General features: G+C 39.4%; 1 protein-coding gene across 1 annotated transcript in view; it reads right to left on the bottom strand.

Annotated features, from left to right (window-relative positions):
- Window positions 1–1,098, bottom strand: part of zswim6 (zinc finger, SWIM-type containing 6) — a 56,713-nt gene extending 55,615 nt beyond the window's left edge. Inside the window, exon 1 of the mRNA XM_057320669.1 lies at window positions 561–1,098. Within this exon, the coding sequence (XP_057176652.1) occupies window positions 561–987 (427 nt within the window). The 5' untranslated portion in view covers window positions 988–1,098. The remainder of the gene's footprint in view (window positions 1–560) is intronic.
- Between the last annotated feature and the right edge of the window lie 15,318 nt (window positions 1,099–16,416).

Here is a 16,416-nt window from a genome sequence, read left to right on the forward strand (position 1 = left end):
TCACTTCAGAAAAATAAACATACCAGACGAGCCTCGTCAGACTTACCATTTAAACCGTCTTACGGAGGAAATACTCGATTGGTGTTTCACCATAACGTTTTAAAATCAACCACAAAGCGTCACAAAGGTGACAGAATGGCTACTAAGTCGATAAATATGCACTTTAAACGCTAAATGTCTCGCGTGACGGAGAGCTCCACTTCCGCGCTGTTGATCTCGAGCACACAAATACGCAGCGATACAAATGCGACACGGTGTCGTTTAACGTCGTCTGGACGTTTCCCACAAGCCTAAATATCTGTGTAATCCAGAACTAAGCGAGAAATGAAAAGGCATCCCGAGCATGAGGTAACGTTAACCCGGTCGGGAGATTTAAACCCTTTGTCGTTGTATTCCTCCCTTTGTTCGCCGTAAATTCAATAGTCCCCTTTCATTCGATTTGTGTGCTCCTTTCAACACGACATTCTGGTTCCTTTACATCTTATTCTGGCGAGCATACCTGGAAAACAACAACACATTTCGATATTTTCCACACAGCTGGGTCCCATCCATATACTCACCGACTTGTAATACGTTGTCCACGCATCCGCTCTCCAGCAACGCGATGCCGCGTCGGAAAGGTAACCGCGTCTCGTCGCCGCTTTCCCCGCTAGACGCGCTCTCCTCCCCGCCGGTGTTGAACGAGGAATACATGCAGATCTCCCGTTCGCTCCTCGGGAAAGACCAGTACACGATCCGCCGCTGAACGGGCTCCGGGATGCGCTCGAAACGCTCCTCCACCCGTTGAAACGGCCACTTCTCCGCTACTTTCCGCGCCGCAATGTCCAGGAGCGATTCGGGGCTCTGGGTTTTGCTGGATCCCCCCTGGCCAGAACCCGAACCGCCGCATACTGTTCCACCGGATCGCTGCCCCTGTCTACATGTCGTGCTGTACCCGGGTCGGCAGCAGAGCCGTTTAGCTGGGGGCTGCTGAACGCGCTCCGCCATGATCGCACTGCTTTAACGGCAAGGGCGGAAGTCGCCGTAGTATATAAACGGGATAAGGAAGGGAAAAGGTTGCGACGAGCATCGATTGTTCGCCGTGTAAGGGCAGCCCGGCCTTATTTGGTCAAAAAGGCGGGGCCTCGCGCTGTTGTCAAGTCTTTTGCGTAGACAAATTAAGAACGGGGCGTGGCCTGCGCGTCTGCTGCCGTGCTAAAAAAGGAAAGGAAGGAGGAGCTATCGAACGTCGGCGAATCCTGTCTGGAGTCATAATGAGTGTCACAAGTTCACAACAGGAAGAGGCTGAAAACGCTCGATGTCTCAAAAAGCGTGAAGGGAACGTGGAAATATGATAGCGACCGTGAAAAGCGCACGAGAGCAGGAATGCGCGAGGCGGGGCGTGGGTGGAGTCTCGCGTCTGGTGTATGTGAAGGTCCCACACGAGCTGTCACAATATCAACATTCTAAGGAAATGTAATTTAAAGGAAAGCGAACTCGTTTTTCACTGCACCACTGTCTATATGGACACAATAACCTTTTGTTGCTTTTCTCGAAAATATGAAAGGTTTTAAAGATTTGTTTTATTTTGTTAATGCGAAATAAATAGTATAAACCACGATGCTAAACTCAGATCCAAGATGTTTTGGTTGACTTGTTTCACGTCACGGCACCATAACAGAGGACATAATTTTCAGTTCAGTAATTTGTGAGTTCTTTAGGGAAGTTATGAGACCAGACTGGTAGTGTTTATATTCGTAAGGATATGTATTTTGGATTATTTTGAAGCAGATACTGAAAGGAAAGGTGCTGTATTTCTTCTTAAAGTGATCCAAAAGTGTCGTTTTCAAATAGATTTTTCATGAAAAATGTTTTTAAATTTGTATGTACTGTATATATAATAACATTTATATTAATATCAGTTTTAAACATTAAACTGTTTTTATTTGTGGTGCACATTTTTGAGGTTGAAAAACAGTGAAATTGAAACGAGAGTTTTGTGGCTATTGGTTAGTGGATAAAAGCGTCTGCCAAATGAATAAATATATATAAATATAGTGAATGTTTTGTTAGCTTTGAATCTAAATGCTAATATTCGCTGAAAAGTTAACAATACTTGGAAATATTCAAATGTTAAAATGGGAATGTCCTTTGATATACATAAACCTTTCAATAGAAAAAGAAGTTTCAATAGAAGATGTCAAGAAAAAACTAGCTGCACTTGTTTAGCTGCACAATAGGCTAAATGTTTTCTTTCAAATGAGACTATTATTGACTTTCAGGATCTACAGTCAAGGCTACAATAGTTCCTAGTTTGTTAGAAATATAAGAAATACAGTATAAATATTTCTTTCCACATTCAAGTGTAGCTTCAAAGTCCAACACAGCAACTTGTTGGCTGCTCTTTGGTTTAAAAATGTCTGCTTAATGCTGAATATGTAGTTAAATGACATCTATTAATCTTAAATGTGCAGTCTAAAGGAAAAATGTTTACTCCTAATTTAAACCGTCTTGAAATAGATCAAACATCTGCTGTGAAGTCTTATAAACCCACGCATCATTTATGCTACAGGAGCAAATCTGGTTGTGTAAAGCAAAAAAAATGAGCTGAAAATACCATTAACAACAACAAAAAACATACGGAAATGACTTGGGTGTGATTATTGTGTTTGGTAGACAGTTATGTGATTTCTCCATCATCTCCAGAGCTTAAGTCCCATCCTATATCTGATCTGAGACCACGGTAGGTGACTGTATTAAAAACTGCAAAAGAGGAATTTACCACCTAAAGAGGCAAGAGTGCTAATTTAATTTCACGCAAGAGTCTCACCGGTGATATTAAAAAGTCTGGCCTCAGGGTGAATGTAATTGATTGAGAAATGTGATGTAACTAATTGCAACTCATTGGCGGGATGTTGTAATATCCAGACGATCAATGCAATGTTTTTCAGATTAGTGTCCGCACAATTTCATCTTCCCTCATCTGTCATATCAGGTTTTTTAATGGACACATGCTGCGCGACATGCAGCGTTTCTTTCACTGTCATTGAGCTGAAAGCATATGAACGATTCCGTTTAATACTTTATTTCAGGGATCAAGCAATTAGTTGTTTTTCATTATTTTGTCTATATGAAAATGTACATGCTATTTAAATAAAAACGTTTCAAAAGTTTTATGTTTGTTTACACTGAATTGCTGTTGGCTGCAGAGTCTCTTATAGTTAAACATCAACAGTCGCCATCATCTACTCAACTCATTTTACTTCTGTAATGTGAAATATTGATCAGCAAATCAAATTATTCAACAAAAACAAATGTAGCCGGGGAGGGGATTCATGATGTGATGTCACTCAGAAAGTTATCCGATTTTGGATGACGTTTACAAAGACAAACTTTTTTGCATTTCAAACATGCATCATTCATTCGAAATAACATTTGAAGACAATGTATACATTTTTATTACCATATCATCTAAATATTTAAGAATCATTCATTACCATAGAAAACAAAATCAATGCGTTCATATGAATTCAACACTGACGTACACATCCTCACTGTGAATACATAGAGTTTACACTCAAGAAGTTTGTGTTAAAACTCTCATTCATGCATATGGAGATGAATCCTGGATAACTGCCCTCCTAATTAGGATAATTGATCAAAGGATCTGTATAGACTTGGCCAAAACAAATCTGTTTGATCTGACAACATTTTGGCATCATGTAAATGACAGCTGGTAAAACAGAGAGTCGGGGGATTGGACCGGTCCGTGTCCTTCTTCTCTGATCTTTCTCATGTTTTTCATTGCACTGACATACACATTTATCATAACACAGAGCTTTTGTTGATATTAAATTAACAATTGAACGGTGTTTTTGCTTCAGATTTACCTAAACAATGAAATCATGTGCATTTTGAATTGAGTGTCTGTCTGTCTGTCAGGCAGTATTGTATACAGTCACGGTCATTTTTCATAATGAACATTAAACATTGACTTTAGTTTAAATTATTTTATCACGTGAGAGGACAGAGCAAGTTTTCATGGCACATCTTGTACACATGAGAAGAGAGAGTGAGTCATATGAGAGACATGAAACTATCACGTGTAGGAAAATGGTTTCCCGGGACGACCATCAGTATAACACTTTTTCAGTATTAACATATTTTAACCGCAGACTGACCAATCCGAATCAAGTATTCAAGTATTTATATGTGTTTGCTTTCATAAGTTATGGAAAGTTGCTTAAAGTGTCAACGTCGTTTACAGACAAGAGATGTGTACAAAGTGCAATGATTTTTTTTATGAGTTGCTGTAACTTATAAAAACAAGCTTTGATGAGTTGAAGTGATGTAATTGCTAAGTTAAAATTACTTTAAAGCCAATTTGATTGAACCTAAATGCAATGTGCCCTATAAAATAACACGTTGCATGTGTAGTGCCAAGTGTAAGTAAAATTATTAAAGAGAAACTTCCCAAAAAAACAAAGCAACAGTGGATTGTGGGTAAAGAGTACCGTTCCGTATTGTCCTGAAATACCTGTGTGAATCTCTTTAGCAGCGGGCGACCTCCTCCTGATGCTGAGCAAACGGACCGGCGCTCTATCACAGCACACTCACATCACGCTGGGAAGAAAATGTATGGGCCTCATTTTGAATATCTTTATTATTGTTTCGTCTTTGCCCTGCAGACAGGAAAATGGTGCAGCAATAATGACAGAAGCGATTCTCCCTGCGTGTGTGCCACTGCGAGGGGGCAAGAGAGGGCATTTATTCATCCTCTCACTCTCACACACGCTGATTTCATTCATTTGTCTTTGCTTTTGCAATAACACCAGATCATTTTTTTCCTTAATATTTAAAAATGCACATAATATTTCGGATTTGCATATCTTAAAGGGGCAGCATGCTGTTTTTTGTCATAGTAGGATGCATATCATCTGGACGTTTGCATTTGATTTATGCCAAAATGAACGAGTCACGGGACGCGCGACAACCAATCACATCATCCCGCGCAAGCTATTGTCAATCTGGAGTGACACATCTTGATGCATCCTATTTAAATGGGTGCCAATTAGATTTGTAAGCGCTGACCGGGGTGACGTTTTTCAATAAAATAAAGACTTAAATGTTAGTCTGGTCTTTATAAATCTAACATACGGCTTTAGAAGACCTGGAATTTACTTGTACGGAAAGAAGCAAAGCTTAGCTTTATCATTTGAATATTTTGCCATTTGTTTTAGTTATGTTCACTGGAAGCGAACATGTATGAAACATTTACGAATACAAAAACGTTCTCTTTGAAAAGCATTTGCAAAGGTTAGCTCACAAAACGCGCAATAATTTTTGCTGTTCTTCGATGGAGACCGCACTGTACTTTTCTCGTTTCACAATGGTCGCCGCAGCCTCTTCGCTTTCTGCACGGAATGCTATTTCTATCTGCCGCCATTGTCCTAATTGTTACACGCCAATGAATAGTTCTTTTTATCGCTTTCTTTCCATTCTCAAACTGCTTTTTTACACGGCCGGCTCAATCCTTGCACATGTAGCGAAAAAAATCTATTTAGCCCGAGTCATTTCTTCGGCTTGCTGGAGACAGGAGAGATAACTAACGACACTTCCAGCACCTAGGGATTCTTTTATGCCAGCCTCATTTGCATTCTGATTAGTATGCATGAAATTTCTCACTGAACTTTAATACCCTAACTGCTGCATAATACACTTTAATGAGCATAAAAGTGAGCTTGACAATTAAAACTCACATTAATCACTAAACGCTACACTCAAGTAAGCCAGCGGGTGTCGATGGGGGTGTCTGGATGGGCTCTGATGGGCGAGCGACAAAGGGAGAGAGAAAACCACGGAGTCGGGGGGGCGGGGGGTGGGTGGAGAGACGCAGGTTTAACATGGAGGCATGCGAGGGCATCGATATACCTGCATCCCTGCCGGCGGAGAGAGAATGAGCCCGTAAGCACGCAACGTTGCATTCTGGTTGTTTAGTAACATTTCAATAGCATTCTGGAGATCACCTTTAAAATGAAAGAAATAATGACGTACAGTTAAACAAAAAAGAAATGTAAAAAGAGTGTTTTCCTTTAGTCAACTCAATATAACAGTGGTTCTCACGGGGGCCCAAGATCGATCCAGGGGGGCCATAGATTTTGTGCCATTTTAGGAAATATAGCAATATATCATACAGTTCATGCAATCAAACATAAGAAAATAAGACCACCAACCAAATCAATTGATGTTCCAGCATTGTATAACTCTATTTTATTTGGGGGGAGATGCACCCTACACAAAAGGGGCCTTACAACAAAAAAGTTTGAGAACCACTGCAATATAACACATTTATTTCTTCTCAAAGGAAACACATCATATTGCAATGTTCATGGAGAATTTACTTCGATTTTAAAATAAGTAAAAAGTCATGTCTGGAGGGCACATTTGTACAGTATTTGCTTTGAATGTCCCCTCAGGTCCATCAAAATTGAACGAGTACGGTTTAAAACATTAAAGGTTTAAGGTATTGATCATACAAAATTATTTGGCAAAATAGTGTCAGAAAATACGAGTTGTATTTTAATATAGCATACAAATAAATGCGTAGAAATACTAAAGCTCTGAGGAAATAAAGTGGATGTGCATGAAATCTGTGTGTGTGTGAACACAACGTTTAGACTCCACACCATTTTATAAATAAAGACCTTTTCTGCGACTCCATTTTAGTCAAAAGTTCCAAAAACAATCATCTTTTAGAACTTTTTCTGCACGATAAAGGTTCTTTATGGAACCATCCATCCCCACAAAGAACCTTTTAGGAACCTTTATTTTTAGGAGTGTCCTGCCCGGTTTTACACTTGTTTTCCTTCTCAGGGGGAAACATCTCACAGAAAGACTTTTGTTGTTTAGCACATTTCTATCAACGCAGTTTTCCTATCTTCATCTGCGAGCTTACGCTGAATACATTTCCATCCCTCTCATCTCTCTTTCCATGTTGTTAATTCAATATTCCACTTCAGTTTAAGTCCGCCTGTTCGCACATTCGCTCTGCCAAAACGCGCAATTCACTCGAGCGTGTTTTTGCACACGCGCGCACGCATGCATACAGACATATAGGAAGAAGCCCAGCCCCCCGCCTGCAAATGGAAGCAGAAACCAATGGGCAACGCGGGCATCAACGGGAGCGCTCGGCTTGATACAGATGGGCTGTGTCACACCCTCCCTCATATAGCATCTCTTTCTTCTCTTGAAGACAACATTGCCTCCTCATGCAAGACATCATCCTATAGGCCTATGCATCCACTGTACGTAGGCCTACACATCTTTTGTGCGGTGACGGGTTTGTTTGTTTGTGTGTGTGTGTATGCCCCCGTTTATGTGTCTGAAGGTTTGTGCATGGACTGTGATGTTTAAAACATAACCTCCATGCACAATTTATGATGATACAGCACGGCTCTGACAGCGCGCGGCTTATTAGAGCTCGGGAGCCCGAGGCCCTGCTCTTAGGATGCTCGGCTGTAATGGACAAATCTTCTCCACAGATTTATGTATGTAAATGCATGGGGGAGCTGCCTCCCGCTGCAACGGCTCATGCAAATACACAGCGAGGAGGAGTGGAGAGGACAAAGGAGGAGCGAATATTCCTAGAAATGCCTGGACCGCATGCGTGGGCCGCTTGAATTAAAACACGAGCTTTGCTGTGAATTACGGCGAGCGTATGTGGGACAAAGCTCGTGCGTGGCCTCAATATTTTGATCATATTTTTTTTTGATGAGCAGGGAAATTCGTAGTGATTCGTAGTAATGACGTTTCTGGCAAAAACACGTCTGTGAATGAATAGAATCATAGCATAGAAAAATATTATTGCTCGGATGTTTCTCTTTAATAGAAATGGAGTTGTGTTTCATTTAAGTATCAACTTAATCTCCCATTTGTTTCTCATCTTCAACAACTGAAAAAAGAGAAACACTTTGGAGGTGAAAAATGAACGTAGGCTGTAGAGTTAAAATAATCTGGATTTGAGAAAATCTGATGAGAAATGTTACCTCCAATAATATTGACTTTTGATTGCAGACTTGACAAATCTGAGCTCGGTTTGACACATCGTTGACATCTCTTCTGAAACTTGAATGACAGAGACATTTGTCAGATCTTTCTCGTGAGAAATATCTGAGACGAAGATGAGACTAAAGCAAAAGTTTCCATTTGCTCTCATTGATGAAATAATTGAGACAGAGATCTCATTCATGTGCCAGCAAATTATTTTAGACTTAGTAAACACCGCTTGTCGTTCCACTGGAAATAAAATATTGATAAAAAATAATAAAACAATACATTTTTACCATTAGAACAACAAAGACATCATTGAGATGTTATAATCTAATTGGCCTGAACTAATAACAATATCTCAAAGAAAACCCCAAGAAATCTTTTGTTTGAACTCCTGAGTTGTCTGTTGTCGTACAGGACCTCATTGAAAGCACGCTCAACCATCCAACGAAAAATCTGGAAACAGCTCCAGGCTCCGTCGCTTTCTGACGGCGTCCTTCACGCTGCACATCACTGTTTACATTCTCAACTCGGCCCTACCGCTGGGCGTGTCGTCGTGTGCATTTATTATTTCATCCGTCTCTTTATTCCATACAGCGCTAAAACCAAACCCTGTTTCCAGGCTCCATTACTCTATAGGTGCAGAATGGTCTGGCACCGTGGCTTCTCTTCCCTCGTGATTTTGCGCATGGGTTCAGGAGCCGGGGGTGACAGGGTGTGGAAAGTGCGAATCTGCCAGGTTTGTGGGAGGCTGGGTGTGAACAAGCTGTCAGAATAACCATATTCATTATATTCTCCATAAAAGGAGCCTCCCCCGCCCGCTTTTACCATTAGCTATTCTTTCACATCCTCTGAAGGGTTCAGGAAAGCCCTAGGAATCCGCACACGGAATCCGGTTCTGCTGGACACCCTGCCGTCACGGCGGCTGGTTTTGCATATAGGCGAACGCCGCTGACGTTCATTCTGTTCTTCAAAATTAAAAACGGACAGCTTTATGAAAGTGTTTAATAAGACCCGGACCATACAGATACCTGCGCTCTCACACCAATTTCCTTTGTGATAAGTGATGCAGCAGTGGTTGTCATGGTTACGACCAGCCTATCTTTAGCCAGATAACATTTAAAAATGACTTCCACCACGCTGGATGACTGCACGGCAACTGCATAGCAACTGCAAAACTGATGCAGGAATAAACCTTTGGAAAACGTTATTGCTCAGATGTTCACAGCTCATGAGATTTCATGGAGTTGTGGTTCATTTAGGGAATCAAATTGGTCTAGGGCATTGAGTTAGCGACACAAAGGTCATGAGCTCGATCACACGAAAACACGAACAGAATGTATAAATTGAAGGCACTGCAAGTTGTTTTGGATGCAAATACAAATGAATGTTAACACAAAAAAGGAAAACGTTACAGATGATGTACTATAAAGAGGATATATTTGGACCTGAAAGTCTTGAAACACAATGCGCTTTATCCAATTTTGAGCAGTCAGACAAATAAAATCAAATGTGAGACTAATAACTGAAGTAAAAGGTGTTGCATTAAAAATACTCTCATTTAGTTTTTCCTCTTTCTTATCAACGTGCCGGATAATAATTGAAAGGATTGTGAACTTATAAATATTTTATATCCTTCTTTACAATTCAACAGTGCAAACAGTCATTTGCACCCTAAGAAGCGCGGTATTCATTTTTCAGTTCTTGAATTATTGAGACGAGGCTGTTATGGGCAGGACAAGTCATTTCGAATGAACTAAAGCCTCAAGACTTTAAAGACATCTGATATTTATCTCGGCTTTCTTCGCTATCACACAGAACCCCGCGTTTGATAAAGTCTTCAGAGGTTGTGAGTTATCTTATGCGTTTAATCTTCATGTCATGCACCAAAAACTACTTCATCAACACAAACTGCAATCTGAGTCAACACTGTTGACTTCAGTAATGTCACGTCATATTAAAGAAACATTCTGCATCTCTAAGATTTATAATATGGGGTGAACATACTTGTTTATTTAAAGATTCCAGCACCACCAAACTGAATAAAAAATATATTTTCTGAAAGGTTTCTCGTGCACTCAACAAGACCCATCACGGATGAGATCTTGATTATCTCATTATTTCATCCATAACATTAATGGAAGAGCAAATGAAAAGTTCTGCTTCAGTCTCATTCGTGTCTCAGATATTTCTCTTGAGAAAAGGAGTCATAAAACGTGTCCGTCATTCGAGTGTCAGAAGAGATGTCAACGATGTGTCAAACTGAGCTCAGATTTGTCAAGTCTGCAATCAAGATTGAAGATCTCAATATGAACTCATCAAATCCACAATCATTTTACACATTAACTTTAAGATCAAGCCGTGTGGTCGTCATATTGCTAAAGCGACGACACTTCAGCTTTGTGTTAAGAAAAAGCATTTATCAGCGTGAGGTCAGTTATAGACCTGATGTTCTAAGACACTGAAAACTGGGACTCGAGTCCTCACATGTTTCTCTCTCTCGCTCTCTCTCTCTGTCAGGTCCTCCCCCCGCAGGCGTCCACATTTGATGGCCTTTATGAAAATATCATAAATTCAATCAGGGCCTGCAAATTTCATGAGCTGTCCATCTTCTTTCTGAATTTCTTAACCGGGTGTCAAAACAATCTGGCGCGTGACGTCTGACAGTCCGCGGCGAGGAGAGAAACGTCTGGAAATCTCTCTCTCCCCCCTCATGCCCTCCCACCCACCGCAAAAATCTGAATTTCATATCATGGAAATATTGAGATACAGGCAGATGATATGGTGATGTGCATAACCTTGTTTTGTCTATATGCACAGCCGGAGACCTTGCTGGTTTTGTGGGCTACATTCAATCGCGTTTACACTGAAGAATAAATAGACAAGCATCATTTTAAACGATTCATTTTCATGTTGATTTGTGATATACTTTTGGTGACTGGCAGAAATCGCACTTCACGTCACGTCTGTTATAATGGTGCTATGGTAATTCTTGTCTCTCTATTTTAAAGACTGGTATGATTTGCGATGAAATGCCTCGGGGAGGGGACGGTTAGACGGCTCCTCTGCGGCCAAATACTTTCTCAGCTCAGCCAAATGAACCCATTAATATTTGAGATTAATGCAAATACCCCCAAAAATGAAGAATAATTGCCTAAAATCAAAATTCAATTAATGTTTAACACAGACGAATCGTCTCTGTACAATACAGGAGGGAAATACTGTAATCTCTGAGGATCTTCTCAATAAAAACCGGCAGTGATAGAACAACATTTCACAAGGGACACAAAACTTTCCAAAAGTCATACATGCCATGGTCTCTCATAAATGATCTGAGCTAGCCAATGAACGTACGGGATTTTAATTTTCAGAAAGAGAAAAGCCCTTCATTGGAAAGTCAAATGATTTTGGAAGAACACGAGGATAAATGAAATCCTTTAGTTTACACAAGGGACATGTCTATTTTCTCCACACACCATACGCATTTACCCCAAAAATGACATCATTTTTCATCCAAACACTTAAAATGTCATGTATTATTAGTAACATCTGTCGTACAATATTTCAGTCGACAATGAACGGGGGGAAATTCATTTGGGTACGAACAATGACCGCTGCTCACACAAAGCCAAATGAACACAAAATGCTGAAATACACAAACCAAAAAACAAACTACTGAATAAATGATCATTGTCTTTCTGGGTTCATTCTAATCGTGACTCTTTTGGCTCAAAAACAAACGCCGAATTTCCTCAATTTTACTCTGGGGACGACTGGCGGCCGAGGAACCAGCAATCTGGAGTCCATTTCACTGCGATATTTCCTTTCAGATTCTGGGCTGGAGAAGAATGCATTGACACTAAGCCATCTGTTGTGTTACAAAAACAAACCGGTGGTCCTTTTCCCTAATGTCTGCCACGGGGGGAGGAAATGGATGTGGCAAACCATTACTACTGGAGTCCACGTCTAAAGTGTACCATAAAACATGACAACATCAGTTATTGAACATATTAAACATGTCCTTTTAACGTCATGAAACTGTGCTAGGGTGTTGCTGTATTGTTGCTGAGATGTTCTGAGTAGTGTTTGTGTACTGGCCTATGTCTTAGATATTGCCAGGGTTATGTTGTTCGCCAGAAAACTGTAGAAAAATAATCACACACCTCTCCTGAAGCCACATGACTTGAAGGAATCATTCATCCTGTAACTGTGAGCCTGAAGACAATTGCAGGTCAGCTGCCAGCGTGTGATGGAGAGAGAGAGAGAGAGAGAGAGAGAGAGGGGGGGGGACATCGCCTCTAGTGGCAGAGAGAGAAAGTGAGAGAGAGTGTCACCAGGTCAATTTTGTTCATTTAAAGAGTACATTCCTCAATATTTTTAAGGGCTTATTTTGGTTTATGGAGTGTCCGACAACAAGTTTATGTACATACATGATGTAAAAATACTATTATTTCGTAATAATAAGCAGTTTTTATTACCTTACTTCTTGACTGACTCTCAAATGATTCGTTCCGCGATTCATCTGCGTAATCTCCGCCTTTCCGCCAGCGTAGTCTGATCTGATTGGTCAGATAGTGTAGTCTGCTGTGATTGGTCAGATGGTCTAGTCTGCTGTGATTGGTCAAATGGTCTAGTCTGCTGTGATTGGTCAAACGCGTTCAGCATGTGTCGCAAATGGACCGCCTATCATTACTGCTGTATTACGGTTTGCAGGTGGTTGGATATTAACAGTGTATAGAGAGAGATGGCGTCGATTTTACCTTACGAGTTCGAGCCCGAGTCTGACGAATCATTCTTTAATCCTTATACAGATGCCAGTAAGAAAAAGGACTGTTTTAGACACTTCTCTTGTAACAGTTAGTTATCACGGCATACAGTGTACGGTGTTCGTATCTTCAGATGTTATTATAACTATAGTACACCACGCAGTTCTTGAAATAAAGACTTTGCGAGTTAATATGGTTGAACACTTACATTAGCGCAACGAGTTTATAGCTAACGTTAGGTAAACAAACAGTAACAACCCCAAAAATAACGGTAACGTTAGCTAAACACAGACATGAGATAACGTCACACAAATTTAATTTTAAGTAAAGACAAAAATAAAGAGTCACACTTACAGGTTGTGATTCGGTGGAGCTTACAGGTCCAAATAAAGTTGGTATTGCAACATCTTTTAAGGAAAGACGTTTAATGTATCCTGCAGTAAAGGCGCCAAGATTGATGAAGCAATCTTCGGTAAAATGACGCGCGCAAAGTAAAACGTTCGGTTTATACTCCTTTGGTGTCGTTTGAAAAATAAATAGTAACCATTTTTTCCTCAGAAGTTCTTCCTTTGGTAGTGAAAATAAGACTGACTTAGTTTCACCACATAGAACACAGCTTCTCTTAGACATGATGCACACGTCACGAACGAGCTAGTACAGTGTTTGGGGAGGAGAGAGTTAAGTTTTCGCAGTCAGTCCTAGGCGGGGATTATTTCTAGTGACGTAGATACATTGTGGTTAAAGATTCGGACAGGTCATGGCTTGTTCGCGTGATTCAGAGTCGATTACCTTTTTTATAAGCTAATAACTTTGTTATTCGTTCACCTTCGGATTTACAACTTGGCAGATTGCTTACATTCAAACACGGCAAAATTAAACACTTCATGAAATGTATTTTTTATGATCTCGAGGAATGTACTCTTTAACATTCACATTTACCAAACAGTACAAAGTTTGGATACGTTTTTTTTCTAACATTTAAACAGTATATGTATGCCATGTACTGCTTGTTGGCTGATTTTCCTTTTTCCAGTATTTGATCCAAATCACATTAAACATACATTTTAGTTTTGTACATACATTTATAGGCAATTTATCAAAGCCTGAAGCTATGGACCAAAGTCATAAAAAACATGAATTTAGCAGGGCTATGCAATGTGACTTAAATCACATTCAAACTGAGTTTATCAAAGGCAAAAATGTCTTTTCTGGCACATCATTGACTACCATAGTAGAAAAAATTAAAAGGGTAATCAAAGGTGCCCTAGAACTACTTGTTTTCTTAAATTCTTCAAAATAGAGACAAACATTTTTCCTACTATGATAGTCAATGATGTCCCAGAAATGTCAGTTGCTGATCATTCTTCCAAATATCTTTCTTTGTGTTCAGCCAAACAAAGAAATGTATGCAGGTTTGGAACAACTTAACCCAGATAGCACAATCCATCTGGTTTACGTCTATTTGACGTCTGCATTTACATCTGCAAGACATCTTAAATACATAGTTTGCTCATCTGCAATACGTCTCGGAGACGTCTGAACGTCTGTAATACGTCTGCTAAAGATCTGGAGATCTGCTGCTTAAAAACATCTGCTAAACATCTTAGAAAGAGCTGTTGTACATCCATTCTAAATCATAAACATCTTACAGACATCTTCTAGATGTCTATATGACGTCTGACAGCAGACATCTCCGAGACGTATTGAAGATGAGCAAACTATGTATTTAAGATGTCTTGCAGATGTAAATGCAGACGTCAAATAGACGTAAACCAGATGTATGTGTGCTATCAGGGAAGGGTGAGCAAATGATGACAGAATTTTCATTTTTGGGTGGAGTAACCCTTTAACTGTGCATTTACAGGAAAACAATAGGTTCCTATACAATAATGTACCCAAGAAAGGTACAGCATTTTATGTTTTGTACCTGTAGAGGTACAAAAAGGAACCCTTACATTTAAGCACATTATAGTGCATCAAACCCCTGACCTTTACACTGCTAATGCATTGCGCAAACTGAGCTACAAGAAAAAAACACATTCAAAAATATGCAATAAGTTATATCAACTGCTATTTTAGCATCTCTTTCTTGACTCATTGTTTGGATTAACAACAGAATTTTCCTCTTTAAATAAATGTAATATAGTCAGGTCAAATGACAACAAATTAGCATTTATATAAATGCAGTGCGTTGTGCAGTAGCCTGTGATAAATTCAGATGTTCATGTTCAGCAGTTCATCAAATCACCACACGGTGACGCCAAATACTCTGTATTTAACAAGAGACTGAAGATTGAATGAATGACACCTTTACAACAGTGTATTTTAAGATCAGTAATCATTTCTTTAGCCTCTCAAGATGCTTGTCATGATTTTTCATATTGAACCTCACAAATATAAACCTGTAAATCAATAAACCCTCAACATCCAACACTACAATCACAACACACACACACACGTACCTATTAAAGCATTATACCAGTGTGTTAGGTGAGAATTTTCCTACAGTTTATTGAAGTATGACACCATGTAAATCCATGACAGCGGAATATTCATATTCTGAGGATCTTCTCCAGACACTGGAGGACAGCAGGACACATTTATTCGGCCAGTATACACAAATATTGAGTATTTAACATCAACATGAGCAAAAACAAGACAATTTACATTTTCATTTTTTTATATATTATATATATATCGTAACAGTAGGAATAAATACATTGAAACTGTAATAAAATTGTTTGAAGCATAAATTATCCCTGTTGAAATTGGTTATTTTAAAACGTTCCATGTCATATAATTTAAGCTTTTATATTTAGATCCCTTGTGAGTCATTGCATTTATTGAAGATCATTGTGTGCAATATTTTCAAAGTGGCAAATGATCAAAAATAAAGGTACAGAAAGACACAAATTGTTCATTATTTTGTGTAAATATCTGAGGATAATAACAGGACAACAGGAACTGAAGCAATTGAATTTTATATGTTACAGATGGAAAGAAATGTGATGTCTCACTGCTTATTTGTGACACTTGCACCGCCAAGGTTGTGGGTTCGATTCCTGTGAAAACACAACTGTATTAAGTCACTTTCAACAATGTAAATGTTATCAGAGTACAAAGATTTATCACCACAAGCAAACAGCTGTTAAAATAGAGACGTCTGACAGAAGCATCTGCTATATTCTTCAGGGAATATCGGTGGACTCCAGAGATCGAGCGTCCATCACATCTCATCAGAGTAAAACCTTCGCAACTCACTCCCACAGTTACATAAAGACATAACTATCTTCTTGTGTGCATCTCCAGGCTTTAAAGAGTCAAACCACATTTATGCTTCCATGTGTTTAAGATCTTCACTGGTGAACAAGTAAAATGAGGTGTCATTAGGGTCTCAAATTAACTTGTTTTACCTATCTGTTGGTGGTATGTTAATCATGATCAAACTATACACATTATTTTTGCTCATGGATGATGATCAAAGATGAGACAAGAACCCATTGACAAAACTCGCATTTAGAAGATAAAAACATTCACAACTTACAGTTTCTCACATCCACAAGTATGACATCATTCTGCACTTCAGCTTCTCATCAGATTCCAGGCTGCGAGATCAACTAAA

The sequence above is a fragment of the Triplophysa rosa genome, linkage group LG22, assembly GCF_024868665.1.
Source record: "Triplophysa rosa linkage group LG22, Trosa_1v2, whole genome shotgun sequence".
NCBI classification, from domain to species: domain Eukaryota; kingdom Metazoa; phylum Chordata; class Actinopteri; order Cypriniformes; family Nemacheilidae; genus Triplophysa; species Triplophysa rosa.